The sequence below is a fragment of the Canis aureus genome, chromosome X (genome assembly GCF_053574225.1).
Source record: "Canis aureus isolate CA01 chromosome X, VMU_Caureus_v.1.0, whole genome shotgun sequence".
NCBI lineage: Eukaryota > Metazoa > Chordata > Mammalia > Carnivora > Canidae > Canis > Canis aureus.
In genome coordinates, this window is record NC_135649.1 from 49,097,742 (window position 1) to 49,113,388 (window position 15,647).

General features: G+C 39.9%; 1 protein-coding gene across 3 annotated transcripts in view; it reads right to left on the reverse strand.

Moving 5' to 3' along the window:
* The window catches only part of CENPI (centromere protein I), a 79,863-nt gene extending 64,553 nt beyond the window's left edge, over positions 1-15,310 (reverse strand). The window contains exons 1-5 of one of the 3 annotated variants that reach the window (XM_077887339.1): positions 15,168-15,310; positions 13,255-13,490; positions 11,697-11,834; positions 6,807-6,925; positions 6,412-6,519 (exon numbers count right to left, since the gene is read on the reverse strand). In XM_077887339.1, the coding sequence (XP_077743465.1) occupies positions 6,412-6,519; positions 6,807-6,925; positions 11,697-11,834; positions 13,255-13,477 (588 nt within the window). In that variant the 5' untranslated portion in view covers positions 13,478-13,490; positions 15,168-15,310. The other 2 variants (XM_077887340.1, XM_077887341.1) reach the window with 2 other exon arrangements.
* Between the last annotated feature and the right edge of the window lie 337 nt (positions 15,311-15,647).

Here is a 15,647-nt window from a genome sequence, read left to right on the forward strand (position 1 = left end):
GAAGATGGGGGAATGCTAATAGGTATGGGATTTTTGAGGTGATGAAAATGTCCTAAAATTGACTATTCTCATGGTTGCACATATCTGTGAACATACTAAAAACCAGTGAATTGTATGCCTTGAGTGGGTAGACTGTATGATATGTGAATTATATCTCAATAAAACTCTTCTTTAAAAGTATATAAAGTGTGGGATGCGTGGGTGGCTCAACGGTTGAGCATCTGCCCTCGGCCCAGGGCATGATCCTGGAGTCCCGGGATTGAGTCCCACATCAGGCTCCCTGCATGGAGCCTGCTTCTCTCTCTGCCTGTGTCTCTGCCTCTCTCTGTGTGTCTCTCATGAATGAATAAATAAAATCTTTAAAAAAAAAACTTATCCAAAGTGAAAAGAAGAAATGACAGATTACAATTAGACTGACTCAGCAATGGAAAGGAGCCAATGGAATACTGTCAATGTCCTGAGAGAATTTAACTGTTACCCTAGTTCTACACACAGCAAAACCAACTTTCAAGAACAAGAGCAATGTAAAGACATTTTCAAACAAAGACAATTTACTATCAAAAGATTCTCACTGAAAGAATATTCTAAAGGATACATTTCTACACAGGAAAATGATCTCAGATTGGAGGTCTGAGATGCAAAAACAAATGGTGAACATGAGGTAAGTATGTGGGCAAATTTTTTTTTTTATTGGAGTTCAATTTGCCAACATATAGCATAACACCCAGTGCTCATCCCATCAAGTGCCCCTATGTGGGCAAATTCAAACAAATGTTTGGGATGCCTGGATGGCTCAGCGGTTGAGGGTCTGCCTTGCACGGAGCCTGCTTCTCTTCCCTCTACCTGCGTCTCTGCCTCTCTCTCTCTCTGTCTCATTTGTCTCTGAATAAATAAAATCTTTAACAACAACAACAACAACAACAACAACAAAAGTCAACTGTGAAGATAAAAACAATGCCTACTTCACATGTATGTGAAGAATGGAGAAGAACAAGCTAGAACTAAAACCAGATAATAGTATATAATCTAGGAGGGCTATGATCAGAGCTAAAGCATTCTAAGGTCTTTGCCTCATTTAAGAAGAAGGTAAAGATACTGGTTACCTTTAGACTCTAAGAAAAACCATATTGGCAATTAAAACTGAGGGGCGCCTGGGTGGCTCAGTCAGTTAAACGTCTGCCTTCAGCTCAGGTCATGATTCCAAGGTCCTGGATAGAGCCCCATATTGGGCTCTCTGCTCAGTGGGGAGCCTGATTCTCCCTCTCCCTTTGCCCCTCTATCTGTTTGTGCTCTCTGTCACTCTGTCGCAAATAAATAAATAAAAACCTTAAATAAATAAAATAAAACTGAGAAAATTTTAAATGCTTATTAATTCATTAAAAAATAATATACCAGGGCAGCCCGGGTGGCTCAGTGGTTTAGCACCTGCCTTCATCCCAGGGCATGATCCTGGAGACCCGGGATCGAGTCCCACGTCAGGCTCCCTGCATGGAGCCTGCTTCTCCCTCTGCCTGTGTCTCTGCCTCTCTCTCTTCTCTGTGTGTCTCTCATGAATAAATAAATAAAATCTTAAAAAAAATAAATAAAGTAAAAAAAATAATAATATACCATTACATGGTAACATAAATGACATATTCTATGAAAAATAACTATATTTGCCAAAAGAAAAATAGTAAGATGAGTGACACTGTTGTACATTTTTACACTAAATATGCATGTTAAAAATAGGTACAATAACACCTAAAAGAACATACACAGAATGTATAACTAACTTTCAAACAAAAATAGGAGGAAAACCACAATCAATCCAAAATGAGAGAAAGAAGGGAAAACAGTAGATCATTTAGAAAGCTCAAAAAAAGATAATTGAATTTACTCCTATTATATGTATAATCATATGTAGTTTATGTAAATAAACTAATTCTTCAGGTTAAAGAAAAAAGCATAAAACAGGATTTAAAAATAAAATCTAGCCCTTTCACGAAGATGGCGCCAAAGGCAAAGAAGGAAGCCCCTGCCCCTCCCGAAACCGAAGCTAAAGCAAAGGCTTTGAAAGCTAAGAAAGTGGTGCTGAAAGGCGTGCACAGTCCCAAAAAACAGAAGATCTGCACGTCACCTACATTCCCACGACCCAAGACCCTGCGTCTCTGAAGGCAGTCCAAATATCCTCGAAAGAGAGCCCCCAGGAGAAACAAGCATGATCACTATGCCATCATCAAGTTCCCCCGACTATGGAGTCAGCCATGAAGAAAATAGAAGACAACAACACACTTGTATTCATCGTGAATTTCAAGGCCAATAAGCACCAGATCAAACAGGCTGTGAAGAAGCTCTATGACATTGATGTGGCCAAGATCAACACCTTGATCAGGCCTGATGGAGAGAAGAAAGCATATGTTCGACTGGCTCCTGACTATGATGCTTTCTTTGGATGTTGCCAACAAAACTGGGATCATCTGGGCAGCCCCAGTGGCGCAGCGGTTTGGCGCTGCCTGCAGCCTGGGGTGTGATCCTGGAGACCTGGGATCAAGTCCCATATCGGGCTCCCTGCATGGAGCCTGCTTCTCCCTCTGCCTATGTCTCTGCCTCTGTCTCTGTGTCTATGAATAAATTATTATTTTTTCATTCCCACTGCCACCTCCTTAGACTAGGACAGTAATTCTCAAACTTTTTGGTCTCGAGACTCTTTACAGTCTTAAAATTAGAGGATCCCAAAGAGCTTTTGTTTATCTGGATTATATCTAGATATTTACCATATTAGAAATTAAAACTGAGAAACTTAAAAATGTTTATTAATCCATTAAAAAATAAAGCCATTACATATTAACATAAATGACATATCTTATGAAAAACAACTATGTTTTCCCAAAAATGACTAGAGTGACATAATTTTATATTTCTAAATTCTATTTGAGGTTTCTGACTTAATAGGATACAGCTGGGGCATCTGGATGGCTCAGTGGTTGAGTGTCTGCCTTTGGCTCTGGTAGTGATCTGTGATCCCAGGGTCCTGGGATCAAGTCCCACATCAGGCTCCCTGCATGAAGACTGCTTCTCCCTCTGCCTTTGTCTCTGCCTCTCATGAATAAATAAATAAAAACTTTTTAAATTTGGATGCAGCTAGATTCCCTACTTTAGCACTAAACCTGTTGTTTTAACTGAAGTACATGAAGAAAATCCAGCTCACACAGATATGTAGTTGGAACAAAAGGAATATTTTAGTAGCCTTTTCAATAAAGTATTTATTAGTCTTGATAAGTAGTCTCTTAAGGGTTAGCTGCAATGTAGAATCTGAAGCCTTACCAATGAACTCTCTTTGTACTGTTCCAATACAATTCATTGCTATATAAAAACTATTGAAAAAATGTTTAAAAATTAAAGTCTGCTGAAAAAGTGTTAAATAAATACATATATATATACACATAAAACTGATATATCTTGGGCAGCCTGGGAGGCTCAGTGGTTTAGCGCCACCTTCAGCCCAGGGCATGATCCTGGAGACCCGGGATCGAGTCCCACATCGGCTCTCTGCATGGAGCCTGCTTCTCCCTCTGCCTGTGTCTCTGCCTCTCTGTTTCTCTCTGTGTCTCTCATGAATAAATAAATAAAATCTTTTTAAAAAATTGATCTATCTTGCACTTTTTTTTAAAGAACTTGAGAATTTTATTTTTTTATTTTTTTAAAGATTTTATTTATTTATTCATGAGAGACACACATGCAGAGAGAGAGAGAGAGAGGAACAGACACAGGCAGAGGGAGAAGCAGGCTTCCATGCAGGGAGCCCGACGTGGGATTCAATCCCTGGTCTCCAGGATCACACCTAGGCTGAAGCAGCACTAAACCACTGAGACACCCGGGCTGCCCATATCTTGCACTTTGAATGGATCTTTTAGCCGTGCATAATTTTACAACATCATACTTGGTCATCTGGAAAATATTGGTTCATTGAGTTATATCAACCTTCCAAATATTGACACATTTCATTATACAATATCTAAAAGTCACATTCATTTATATTGTTACCAATCTCATCAGAAAAGTTTAAGTATTGGGAAGCTGTCAGGTTCACAGTGGTAGATACAAATTTTCCCCATACTCATAATTTTCACTTGAAAGCTCAAACCTTATCATTGGCAAAAAACACTGTGAGTTGTTTTCTTTGAAATGACAGGCTGGCTTTTCATTTTTGAGAAAACATCTGCCAAATAACCATGTCTGAATAACCATAGTTTATATGTCAGTCATTCTTTTAAGTAAAAATGGTATTCCATGAAGAAAGCAGCTAGTTTAGCTCACAACTCAATGATACAAGTGCTTTTCCTGAGGACAACTGCAGTTTAGTATACGGATTTATTTGTACTTTCTATTTCATGACACAGAATATTAAAGACATGTCTCAAAGGTTGAAATTTGATAAAATTAATGTATTAATTTTTACCGCTTCATTTGGGACATTGGAGAAACTAACATTTTTGTTTTTTACTATAGCAAAGAATCAAATGACCATTAATACAGTGTGGTCCCACTGCCCTGATTCTTGCTAAGGCACCAGCAGTTTTATTCACCGTTACTTTAGCACCATCAGTGCAAATGTCAACTCAATGAAAATAGCAGGTAACAATCTTGATATTGCTATGAAAATAATTCTGACCTCTCATAACCCCTGGATCAGGGAGCCTCAAGGGGTCCACAGGTCATATTTGAGAATTGCTAGTCTAGAACTTCATGATGGTTATATCTGGGTTATCATGTTAGTCTCCTAACTATTCTTCTTAACACTTTGCTTACTCATATTGTTTGGCATTACTAAACACAACTTCTGGGATCCCTGGGTGGCGCAGTGGTTTGGCGCCTGCCTTTGGCCCAGGGCGCGATCCTGGAGACCTGGGATCGAATCCCATGTCGGGCTCCCGGTGCATGGAGCTTGCTTCTCCCTCTGCCTATGTCTCTGCCTCTCTCTCTCTCTCTCTCTGTGTGACTATCATAAATAAATAAAAAATTAAAATAAATAAATAAATAAACACAACTTCTATAATTCTGCTTTCAACATGTTCTGCCCAAAAATTATCAGTGATTTCCCCATTGGATAGAGGATAAAGTCCAAATTCCTTAACATCACCTTCAAAGATCTCTACAATCTTTCCTTTATCTAACTTTTTCAGCCTTACCTTCCATCACTCCCTGACACAACTGTAATTAAGTCAGTCTCATCTATTTAAGGTCTCTGAAAACAAAATTTACACAGCTCACAACTTTGCTTGAAATATTCCTGTCATATAAGATACTATTTTCTTAGGATGCTTGGGTGGCTCAGCAGTTGAGCGTCTGCCTTCGGCTCAGAGTGTGGTCCCAAGGTCCCGGGATCAAGTCCCACATCAGGCTCTCTGCATGGAGCCTGCTTCTCCCTCTGCCTGTGTCTCTGTCTCTCTCTCTCGGTCTCTTATGAATAAATAAATAAAAATCTTTAAAATATATATATTATTTTCTTTCATCAAATCTCAAATCCTATTGTACCTTCAAGGCCAAGCTCGATTCCCAAATACTTTATTTATGATGCTTTTTCTAATCACAGGTTTATAGTTTAGCAGAAACTCTCTGCTAAACTTTTTTTTTTAAACTTTTTTTTAAGTAGGCTCCACACCCGGTGTGGAGCCCAATGTGGGGCTTGAACTCACAACCCTGAGATCAAGACCTGAGCTGAGATCAAGAGTCTGACACTTAAACAACAGAACCACTCAGCACCCCAAAACTTTGATTCTTCTACAGCACCTAATACAATGCAACAAACACAGTGAAAACATCAATTTTTGAAAATGAAACCAATGAATGAATTTCCTTTCCAAAGGCAAGAGGAATTTGGTTAAATGAATGATTCACATGGTATATGAACTACTGATGGCCCTTGAAAGTCTTCCAGGTGGGTAGTAGATTGATTTCTTAGAGTTATTAATGTTTTCAATGGGAATAATTACGCTATTTAATCAAAATCAGTCCACTGGCATCTCATCAAAAGCAATCCTCTCCTTCTCATTAATTCTGATGAGGTTTTTGCTGTGTTAATCAAGAAAATGTAGAATAAGTGACCCATAGGACCGTGCTGAAGTGGTTTTAAAGGGAAAATATGGCAACCACTGCTCTAAATTAGCAGAGACTCCAATGTGGAGTCAATTCAATCTGTAACATGTTTATTTTCTTAAAAGATATAAATCAAATATGGTAAAAATGTTATATTTGTTAATATGAAAGACAGGTGCAAGTGTGTTTATTATGTTATACTTTATACTTTTCTATATATCTGAGGTATTTTAAAATAAGGAAAAATACATCATGTGGCATTTTGAAGCAAAAATGGTCCATCAATATATAAGAGCATACCATTTGATTGATGCATGATGTCCAATTTTTACTTACCAGTGCATCATCTTGCAATGAAGCAAAAAAGAAGCCATAGAGCAAGTTAATTTCCTCCTTGTGATCAATGAAGTCAAACATTGCAACCAGCCAACGATAAAAAAGTACCTATTGAGAGACAAAAATGCTTATCTTTAGAGAAATATAACTGGCATAGGGGAGAGCTTAATTCCCCACTCAGGGCTGTTTTCGAAGCTTCTAGCACAAAGTAGGATAACAGATTTTATTTCACAGTAAAAATTTCTGCTTGAGCAAAATCCTTGCATCAAGCTATATTGTTCCAAAACTACAGGCTTTGCACAAAAGGTCACTGCCATTACTCCATAAGTGGCTCTTCCTTGCCAGTCCTTAAGTGGTTCTGAAGGACTTATCAACAAACTGTTTAAAAAGATTACCTTGGTGCTACCAGAACACTTGCCAACACAAAGCCAGGAGACTGCCTTAACCACAGAATGTTCTGATATTAGAGTTGTTGGAATCATACACTTCAATATCCGAGTGTTTACAGCACTCCCTAGAAAGCAGAAAAACTCCAAATTAAACTACATTTTAGAATCTTGATTGTTCCTTTACTATTGTTCACTCTTAGTCCTAAAAATCTCACTTTAGACTGAAGGCAATAAAAAAGTGAATAATATTTGACTATCTCTTATCATCATTACAAAACATAGTTTCAAACGAAAATTTAACTTTAAGTTCTAATATAAACTATACAGCAAGGATGCCTGGGTGGCTCAGTGGTTGAGTGTCTGCCTTCCGCTCAGGTCGTGATCCCGGAGACCCAGGACCGAGTCCCACATCGGACTCCCTGCATGGAGCCTGCTTCTCCCTCTGCCTACGTCTCTGCCTCTCTCTCTCTATGTGTCTCTCATGAATAAATAAATAAATAAATATTTTTTAAAAATTAAAAAATAAATTATACAGCAAATTCTTTGGCCCTATATTTCTATTTAAAAAGGAAGGATGAGGGATCCCTGGGTAGCTCAGTGGTTTGGCATTTGGCTTCAGCCCAGGGCGTGATCCTGGAGTCCTGGGATCGAGTCCCACATCGGGCTCCCTGCATGGAGCCTGCTTCTCCCTCTGCCTGTGTCTCTGCCTCTCTCTCTCTCTCTCTCTGTCTCTCATGAATAAATAAATAAAATCTTGAAAAAAAATTTTTTTTTAATCTTTAAAAAAATAAAAAATAGGGATCCCTGGGTGGCGCAGCGGTTTGGCGCCTGCCTTTGGCCCAGGGCGCGATCCTGGAGACCCGGGATCGAATCCCATGTCGGGCTCCCGGCGCATGGAGCCTGCTTCTCCCTCTGCCTGTGTCTCTGCCTCTCTCTCTCTCTCTGTGACTATCATAAATAAATAAAAATTAAAAAAAATAAAAAATAAAAAATAAAAAGGAAGGATGATTATGGGGTTTCTTTTCAGGGTGATGAACATATTTAGGAATTAGAGTTGTGATGGCTGTACAACTCTGAATATGCTAAAAAAAATCCTGAATTGCATGCTTTAAAAGAGTGAATTTGGGATGCCTGCTTGAGCCACAGTGGTTGAGCCTCTATCTTCGGCTTAGGGCATGATCCTGGAGACCCGGGATCGAGTCCCATGTTGGGATCCCTGCATGGAGCCTGCTTCTCCCTCTGCCTGTGTCTCTGCCCCTCTCTCTCTGTGTCTCTCATGAATAAATAAATAAATAATTTTAAAAAATAAATTAAAAAATAAACTAAGACAGTGAATTCTATGGTATGTGAATTATACTTCAAAAAAAGCCCTAGGAAAATTTCAAAGATTATTTTTTAAAGATGTATTTATTTGTTTCCGAGAGAGAGAGAAAGCACCTGTGAGCGGGGGAGGGGCAGAGGGAGAGGGAGAGAAATACTCAAGTAGACTCCCTGATGACAGCAGAGCCCTACACAGGGATCAATCCCAGGACCCTGAGATCATGACCTAAGCCAAAACCAAGAGTCAGACACTTAACCAATTGAGCAACCAGGCACTCCAAAATTATTTTTTGTTACTATTTTTTTTAATGGCACAATAGATTCTGACTTGTTCAAAGCTTCCAACAGGGGTGCCTGGGGGGCTCAGTTGGTTAAGCATCTGATTTTGACTCAGGTCATGATCTTAGGGTCCTGGGATTGAGCCCCACATTGGGCTCCTTCCTCAGTAAAGAGTCTGCTTATCCGTCTCTCTCTGCCTGCTATTCCCCTTCTGGTTCTCTCTGTGTCAAATAAATAAATAAATAAATAAATAAATAAATAAATAAATATCTTTAAAAAAATAAAGCTAGTGACAGACAGCTTGCATGAGCTGCTCCATTAAAGAATAAATAATTAAATATATTTGTAGTCTCCATCCCTCCCAAAAAGTGGGGAAGAGAGTAGAATAGAATAGCTATTCTTGGAATTAGCTGGCAGTAATATTATTCTACCCTGGTCCAATCTTTCCATCATATTCTCTGGCTTCTATGGTATTCTCCCATCTGATAATAAAAGTGATGCTGCAAATAGCTTTGTATACACCCTGTATCAATTTCTGCTTATTAAGGCTTCAAGAATTAAATGTCTATCTCATCTATTTGTTTTGGTATGTAAACATGGTGTCATTTGCATTATAATGTGGTGATCACAACCACTCACTGAAAAAAGTTTTCAACTTCTCCTGCAAATAGAATTCTCAAAAACATCTTGGATCCATGGTCTTTAACCACCCTTTTACATGCATTGCAGTGTGCTGATCACATCCATTCACTTTAATACTGTTCTCAACTTCTGCAAGTAGCATTCTTAGAAACATCTTACACGTGTCTTTATTTTTTTACACGTCTTAAAACACTTTTATATGCATTATAGCATGATGATCACATCCATTCACTGAAATAACACTGATCTTAACTTGCCTGCAAGTAGCATTCTCAGAAACATCTTACACACATCTTTTTCTTCCTGAGGGTAAGGAACTCTCATTTTATTTTTTAAATAAAAAATGTGTATATTTAATATGTATAACATGATGATATGATATACATATACATAGTGAAATAATTACTGAAGTCATGTTGATTTACATATTATCTTCTCACACTGTTATCATTTTTTGTGTGTGGTGAGGGCACCTGAAATCTACTCTCTTCCAAACTGCAGTATTCAATGCAATATCATTAACTATAATCATCATGTGGTACATTAGATCTGTAAATTTACTCATCCTACATATATCTCAATTTCTATCCCATCATTCTGTGGAGAAGGAAGGAAGTTGTAATGGCAGGCAAAGAATTGTAAGAATAAATATTTCTGTATTCCACTATGGTTTCTTGTTTTCATTTTCTTTTCTCCCCCACTCCCATCCCCTAACTCTTCTAAAGTTTTAGAGTCTCACCACTAAGACTTCACACATGTACCAAACTCAAAGGGTGAATTCAGTACGGACTCAATACTTATTTCCAAGCGACTTTTTAATTTCTAAATTGTCTGAAGTCTTTTTGTACTTGGTTATGACATTTCAAGCACACCTGCCCCTGAATATGAATTTCAATTTATCAGAAGAGCTACATGTAAAGATATAGTAGTGATGGAATATATCACAGAAATAACTAAAAGGAGAAAAACAATTAAGGTCATATTTGACATCACCAATTCCAGCTTAACAGAAAAATGAAAAGTTAGAATAGAAAGCCAGAGATTATTTTTTAAATTGTTATACACAAGTTTCCAAGGCTGAGGCATGCATTTGCCACAGACCTGGCAAACATCATGAAAACCTTTTAACCATTAACTTCTGAGATGTCAAAAAAGAAAAATTCCAAAATCAAAAACACTTGTACATTCCATATATGTTTTAAGAGGAGAAGGGAAGAGAGAGAATTCTTAATAGAGAGTGATCAGTTAAACATAGGTTCTGGAAAGATACTAGAACCAAACAATCTGAAACCACCTAATAGAAGAAGAGCAAATTTTATCAGGTCAAATTTCACTTTGTAGGAAAACAAACAGATAACTAATCAGGTAAAACTAGAGAAATAAAATACCTGAGAGTCATATTTTGAATTTGGCCAGTAATGTGTTGTTGCTTTAAAATACACACCCATGCAAAACATGATGCCAGGGTATACACAAAGGAACCTAATATGCAAGGGCCAGGAAATAGTATATAAAGCATCCAGTTTTTTTTTAAGATTTTATTTATTTATTCATGAGAGACACACAGAGAGCGAGAGAGAGGCAGAGACACAGGCAGAGGGACAAGCAGGCTCCATGCAGACTCAATCCCAGGACTCCAGGATCACGCCCCGGGGCTGCAGGCAGCGCTAAACCCCTGAGCCACCCGGGCTGCCCTAAAGCATCCAGTTTTGATGGATGTCTTAATTATTTAAAAAAAAAAAACAAAAACGAAAATCCAGTAACAGTATGTGCGGTATTAAACACTAGAAGGGGAATCAGGAGATCTGAGTTCCCCAGTTCTAGCTCCGACACTAAACAAGTCTCTAGGGATGCCTGGGTGGCTCAGCGGTTGAGCGTCTGCCTTCGCCTGAGGGCATGATCCTGGGGTCCTGGGATGGGGTCCCACATTGGGCTCCCTGCATGGAGCCTGCTCATACTTCTGCCTGTGTCTCTGTCCCTCTCTCTCTGTGTCTCTTAAGAATAAATAAATAAAATATTTTTAAAAAAAATAAGTCTCTATCCACTCTGGGTCTCAGTTTCCTCACTTTAAAATGAGGATGTTCAAGGTCTAAAATACCTTCCGCATCTGAATTTGGGTTGGAGTAGGTTAAAAGGTTCTTCTCAAGTAAAAAGAATACTGGCCAGGTGTTCTTTCTTTATAAGAACCTCCTCCCCTCCATTTGAAATGCACTTAGAACAGGAAAGGAAGCATTTCCACAAAAGAAAAAGCATTTTGACTGTTAAGGTCATAGAAACTGGAATGGAGTTTCCAAAGGGACTTGCCACAGGTAAGTTAACCTAAAAGCAATGAAGTAGACTAGTGATCTCTTAAGCTGCCTTATCTATGCTTAAGAGAAATACTAAAAATGACTCCCATGTATTTGGTGTCAAGAGTCTATATATTCTATTTGTAAAGATATGTGATAACCATTCTCAGCATATGTACACAAAAACTTTTGGTCCATAAGGGTCGCTTGAACACAAGAAAGGCTCATTTTATAATCTTACCAGATTGATTTATGAAAAGACTAGTACAAATAAAGAACTGCAACTGATTCCAATAAATAATCTATTTCAAAGTCTGGAAGGCAAAACTAATAGCAAACTGATAACAAATGTATGCCCTTGACATACCAAATTTGCCACTGAGTGCCACATTTAATAGAATGTCAATTCCTTCTGGAGCTAACCCATTCTTCAAAGCCACATTTTCCACAGTTTTCAAGTGTTCTTCCAAGATTTTATCTTTATTCTGTGAAGTTTTAACAGGTCCTGGAAAAAGGAATAAAAATAAATAGTGGGACCTTCAAAATTCTTTCAGTCCTCAACCCCAACAGTTACAACTTGGGATACTTCAAAGAAATTGCTTTTTTTTCTTTAAGTAGGCTCCACACCCACCTCAGAGCCCAACAATGGGCTTGAACTCAAAACCCTGAGATTAAGACCTAAGCTGAGATGTAGAGAGAGCCGATGCTTAACCAACTGAACCACTCAGGTGCTCCTAAAAGAAACAGTTCTATGGTAAAAATGCCTTCCCCCAAACCCTTCAAAGCCTTTAAAATTGTAGAATATTTAACAGCAATAGAGCAACAGCACCTTCAGTGAGGAAAACTGAATCATGCCTTGGCGTCATCATCTCTGCTCTAAACTAATTAAAAGCACTGAACTGAGACTATAAGCCAATTCAATACTAAGACAGTAGTTCCCAAACTTTGCTGCAAAATGGAATCACCTAGGGAGCCTTTTAAAAATCCTGATGCCAGACTGCATTCCATGCCAATAAATTAGAATATCTAAGAGTGGATGCCAGGCATCAGTGTTTTTTAAAGATTCTCAGATAATCCCAATGTGCAGCATCTTGGAAACCACGCTGCCAAGAATTTGCTTTGTTGTATCCCTAGTACCCGGCATACTGACTGATACTAGGAAGTGCTCAATAAATGCCTATTAAATAAACAAAAGCATGAATGAGCAAAAATATGCTTTCCTTTAAAATCTATAAGAAAAAGTCTAAGATAGGGACGCCTGGGTGACTTAGCAGTTCAGAGCCTGGGTGACTTAGCAGTTGAGAGTTTGCCTTTGGCTCAGGACATGATCTCGGGATCCAGGATCGAGTCCCACATTGGGCTCCCTGCGAGTCGCCTGCTTCCTCTGCCTGTGTCTCTGCCTCTCTCTGTGTGTCTCTCATGAATGAATAAATAAAATCATTAAAATAAAAGAAAAAGGGTGGCTCAGTGGTGGAGCGTCTGCCTTCGGCCCAGGGCGTGATCCTGGAGACCAGGGATGGAGTCCCACGTCGGGCCCCCTGCATGGAGCCTGCTTCTCCCTCGGCCTGTGTCTCTGCCTCTCTCTCTGTGTATCTCTCATGAATAAATAAATAAAATCTTTTTAAAAAATAAATAAATAAAAGAAAAAAATTTCAAAAAAAAAAAAAAAGGGATCCCTGGGTGGTGCAGCGGTTTAGCGCCTGCCTTTGGCCCAGGGCGCAATCCTGGAGACCCGGGATCGAATTCCACATTGGGCTCCCGGTGCATGGAGCCTGCTTCTCCCTCTGCCTATGTCTCTGCCTCTCTCTCTCTCTGTGTGTGTGACTCTCATAAAAAAAAAAAGAAAAGAAAAAATTTTAAAAAAGAAAAAGTTGAGGACATTTTTACAGAAATAGAACTTTCATACGGAAAATTATCTGTCTTACCTTTCTCAAAGTATCTCACTGCTATTTGTAGGGCATCTTCTGCTTGATCATCAGCATGTCCATAATCTTCCACTGGATTGTTTTGTCCGCGTTTCAAGCTGTACTTTGAGTCATTCAGGTCCTCTTTTTCTTCCCAGGCCAAGAGATTAGTCGGATAATTACCACTAACTTGTGAAGTCCTTTTTTGCACCTGAGAGTTCTTAACTCTCTTTTGAGGTGACATTATTGCACAAGTTCTATACAGAAACAAGTATCAAGTCACCATTAAATAGGCAAACCATCCCTTTTTACTCCGTAAATACAGGAACCATATCTGCCTTATCTAGTTGGGAATAGCATACAAACAGTATGTACACACACACACACACACACACACACACAAAACCCTGACAACAATCCAGGCAACAAAAAGGCTAACTCTAAAAAAAATACTTTAAAAAAGGCTAACTTTCACAGAAGCCTTTGCCATAAAAAGAAAAAGGGAGAAACAACACTCCAGCATAACAAGTTGAACTGGACTTCTTGTGGAAAAAAAAGAGTACAAAGCAACACAGCAAGTTTTCTTAAAGTTTTCATAATCAAGCCCAAAACTAATCCATCTCATACATTCAATCTATCTTTTCCCACTCCTTATTTTTCAGCACCCTCCTTGATTTTGCTTTTAATCTTTTATGCTCTCCACTTTGTGAGTGCTAAGTTAAAACTGCATAGTTCAAAAGTCAAACTGGTGACCAAACTAAGGATTCTCACAATAGAATCATTCTTCATTAGTTAATTCACTAATTCGATAAATAATCATCTATAAGCAGAGCATGGTTCTAGTTACTAGGGATAGAATAACCAGTCAAGGTTTCTTGAAACTCTCATGAAACTTTGGGAGGTAGGGTGGGAAGGAGTGTGAGACAGGGGAGTGATATCATCTGATTTGTTTTAAGATCGTTTTCTTCTTTTTTTTAAGATTTTATTTACTCATGAGAGACACACAGAGATAAAGAGGCAGAGACACAGGCAGAGGGAGAAGCAGACCCCATGCAGGGATCCCGAGTCTCCAAGGCACTCCCCGGGCCGAAGGCGGCGCTAAACCGCTGAGCCACTCAGGCTGCCCCATTAAGACCGGTTTCGCTGCAGGGTAGAGAATAAAAGGTTTGGGCAGCCCGGGTGGCTCAGCGGTTTAGCGCTGCCTTCAGCCCAGGTTGTGATCCTGGAGACCCAGGATTGAGTCCCACCTCGGGCTCCCTGCATGGAGCCTGCTTCTCCCTCTGCGTCTCTCATGAATAAATAAAATCTTTTTAAAAAGAGAGAATAGAGTGTTAGAGGCCAAGGAATGAAAACAGATGAATTAAAAAAAAAGTCTTGCACAAGTCCAGAAGAAATAGGACTGTAGCCTGAACTAGGCCTAGGGTGACGGTGGAAGAGGCAGAAAACGACTGATGCGTTTTGGTGGTAGACTGGGCAAGGCCGTGATAAAAGAACTGGGTGTAGGGAAAAGGAAAGAGAGGAACCCAGAAAGACTTTTTAAGTTGTGGCTTCAAATGGGAAAAACTAAGGAAATGGTTGGAATGAGTTACTCAATCCCATCTCCCTGGAACATACGAGGCCAAAGCAGGAGAGCAATAAGTATATCTAACCCAATGGTTCCGCGTAGTTTCCTGGGGTCCGAAAAAAAAAAAAAAGGGCGGGAGAGCAGCTTCTAACCCCATCCGGTTGAACCGTCCCATCGCTTCCCAAGAACCCAGACCTTCTCGTTCCGCCCCGGCTGAGAGCGAACTCGGGCACGACGAAGGACCCACTGGGCAGATTCCTAAGCGGAGGAAAAATTCGACCTCGGCCACATCTTGCAGGAGAGTCCTGCTCAGAAATCAAGAGCCCCCATTTCGCTGAGAGCCCCCATTTCGCGCGGTCTTTAGGAGTACCTCACAGAACACACTCCGCCGTCCCAAAGCCTCCGATTCCGGAATCCAAGCACCGCCGGGATTCAAATGAATGGGCCCGCCCCGCGCATGCGTTTCTGCAGACACCCAGGTTGCACTAGGCAGAACAGCTCGCCCTGCCGAAACTTGATTGGTTGGGTTACAACTCAACAGCGCGAGGAGGCGCGCGCGCATCGACGCTGACGCAGACCCAATCGCGGAGAACCGCTTGCCCCGCCCGCCTCCCGCAGGGGACCCGCGGCCTGTGGGCCGTTGCTGCTGGAGCTAGCTGATTGGCTGGGGTTCCCACTGCCCTAATTCTGTTTGCATTCGACATTTTGCGAAAAACCGAACTAGTGTCTTGATTCCTGAATTTAACAAGAGCATTTATAGTGATAATTCTGCCCAAACTGACTGCAAGTGTCAGGACTTTGAATCCATAGGAAAATATGAAACTGCAAACTTCGCAATAAGGGCTGATAA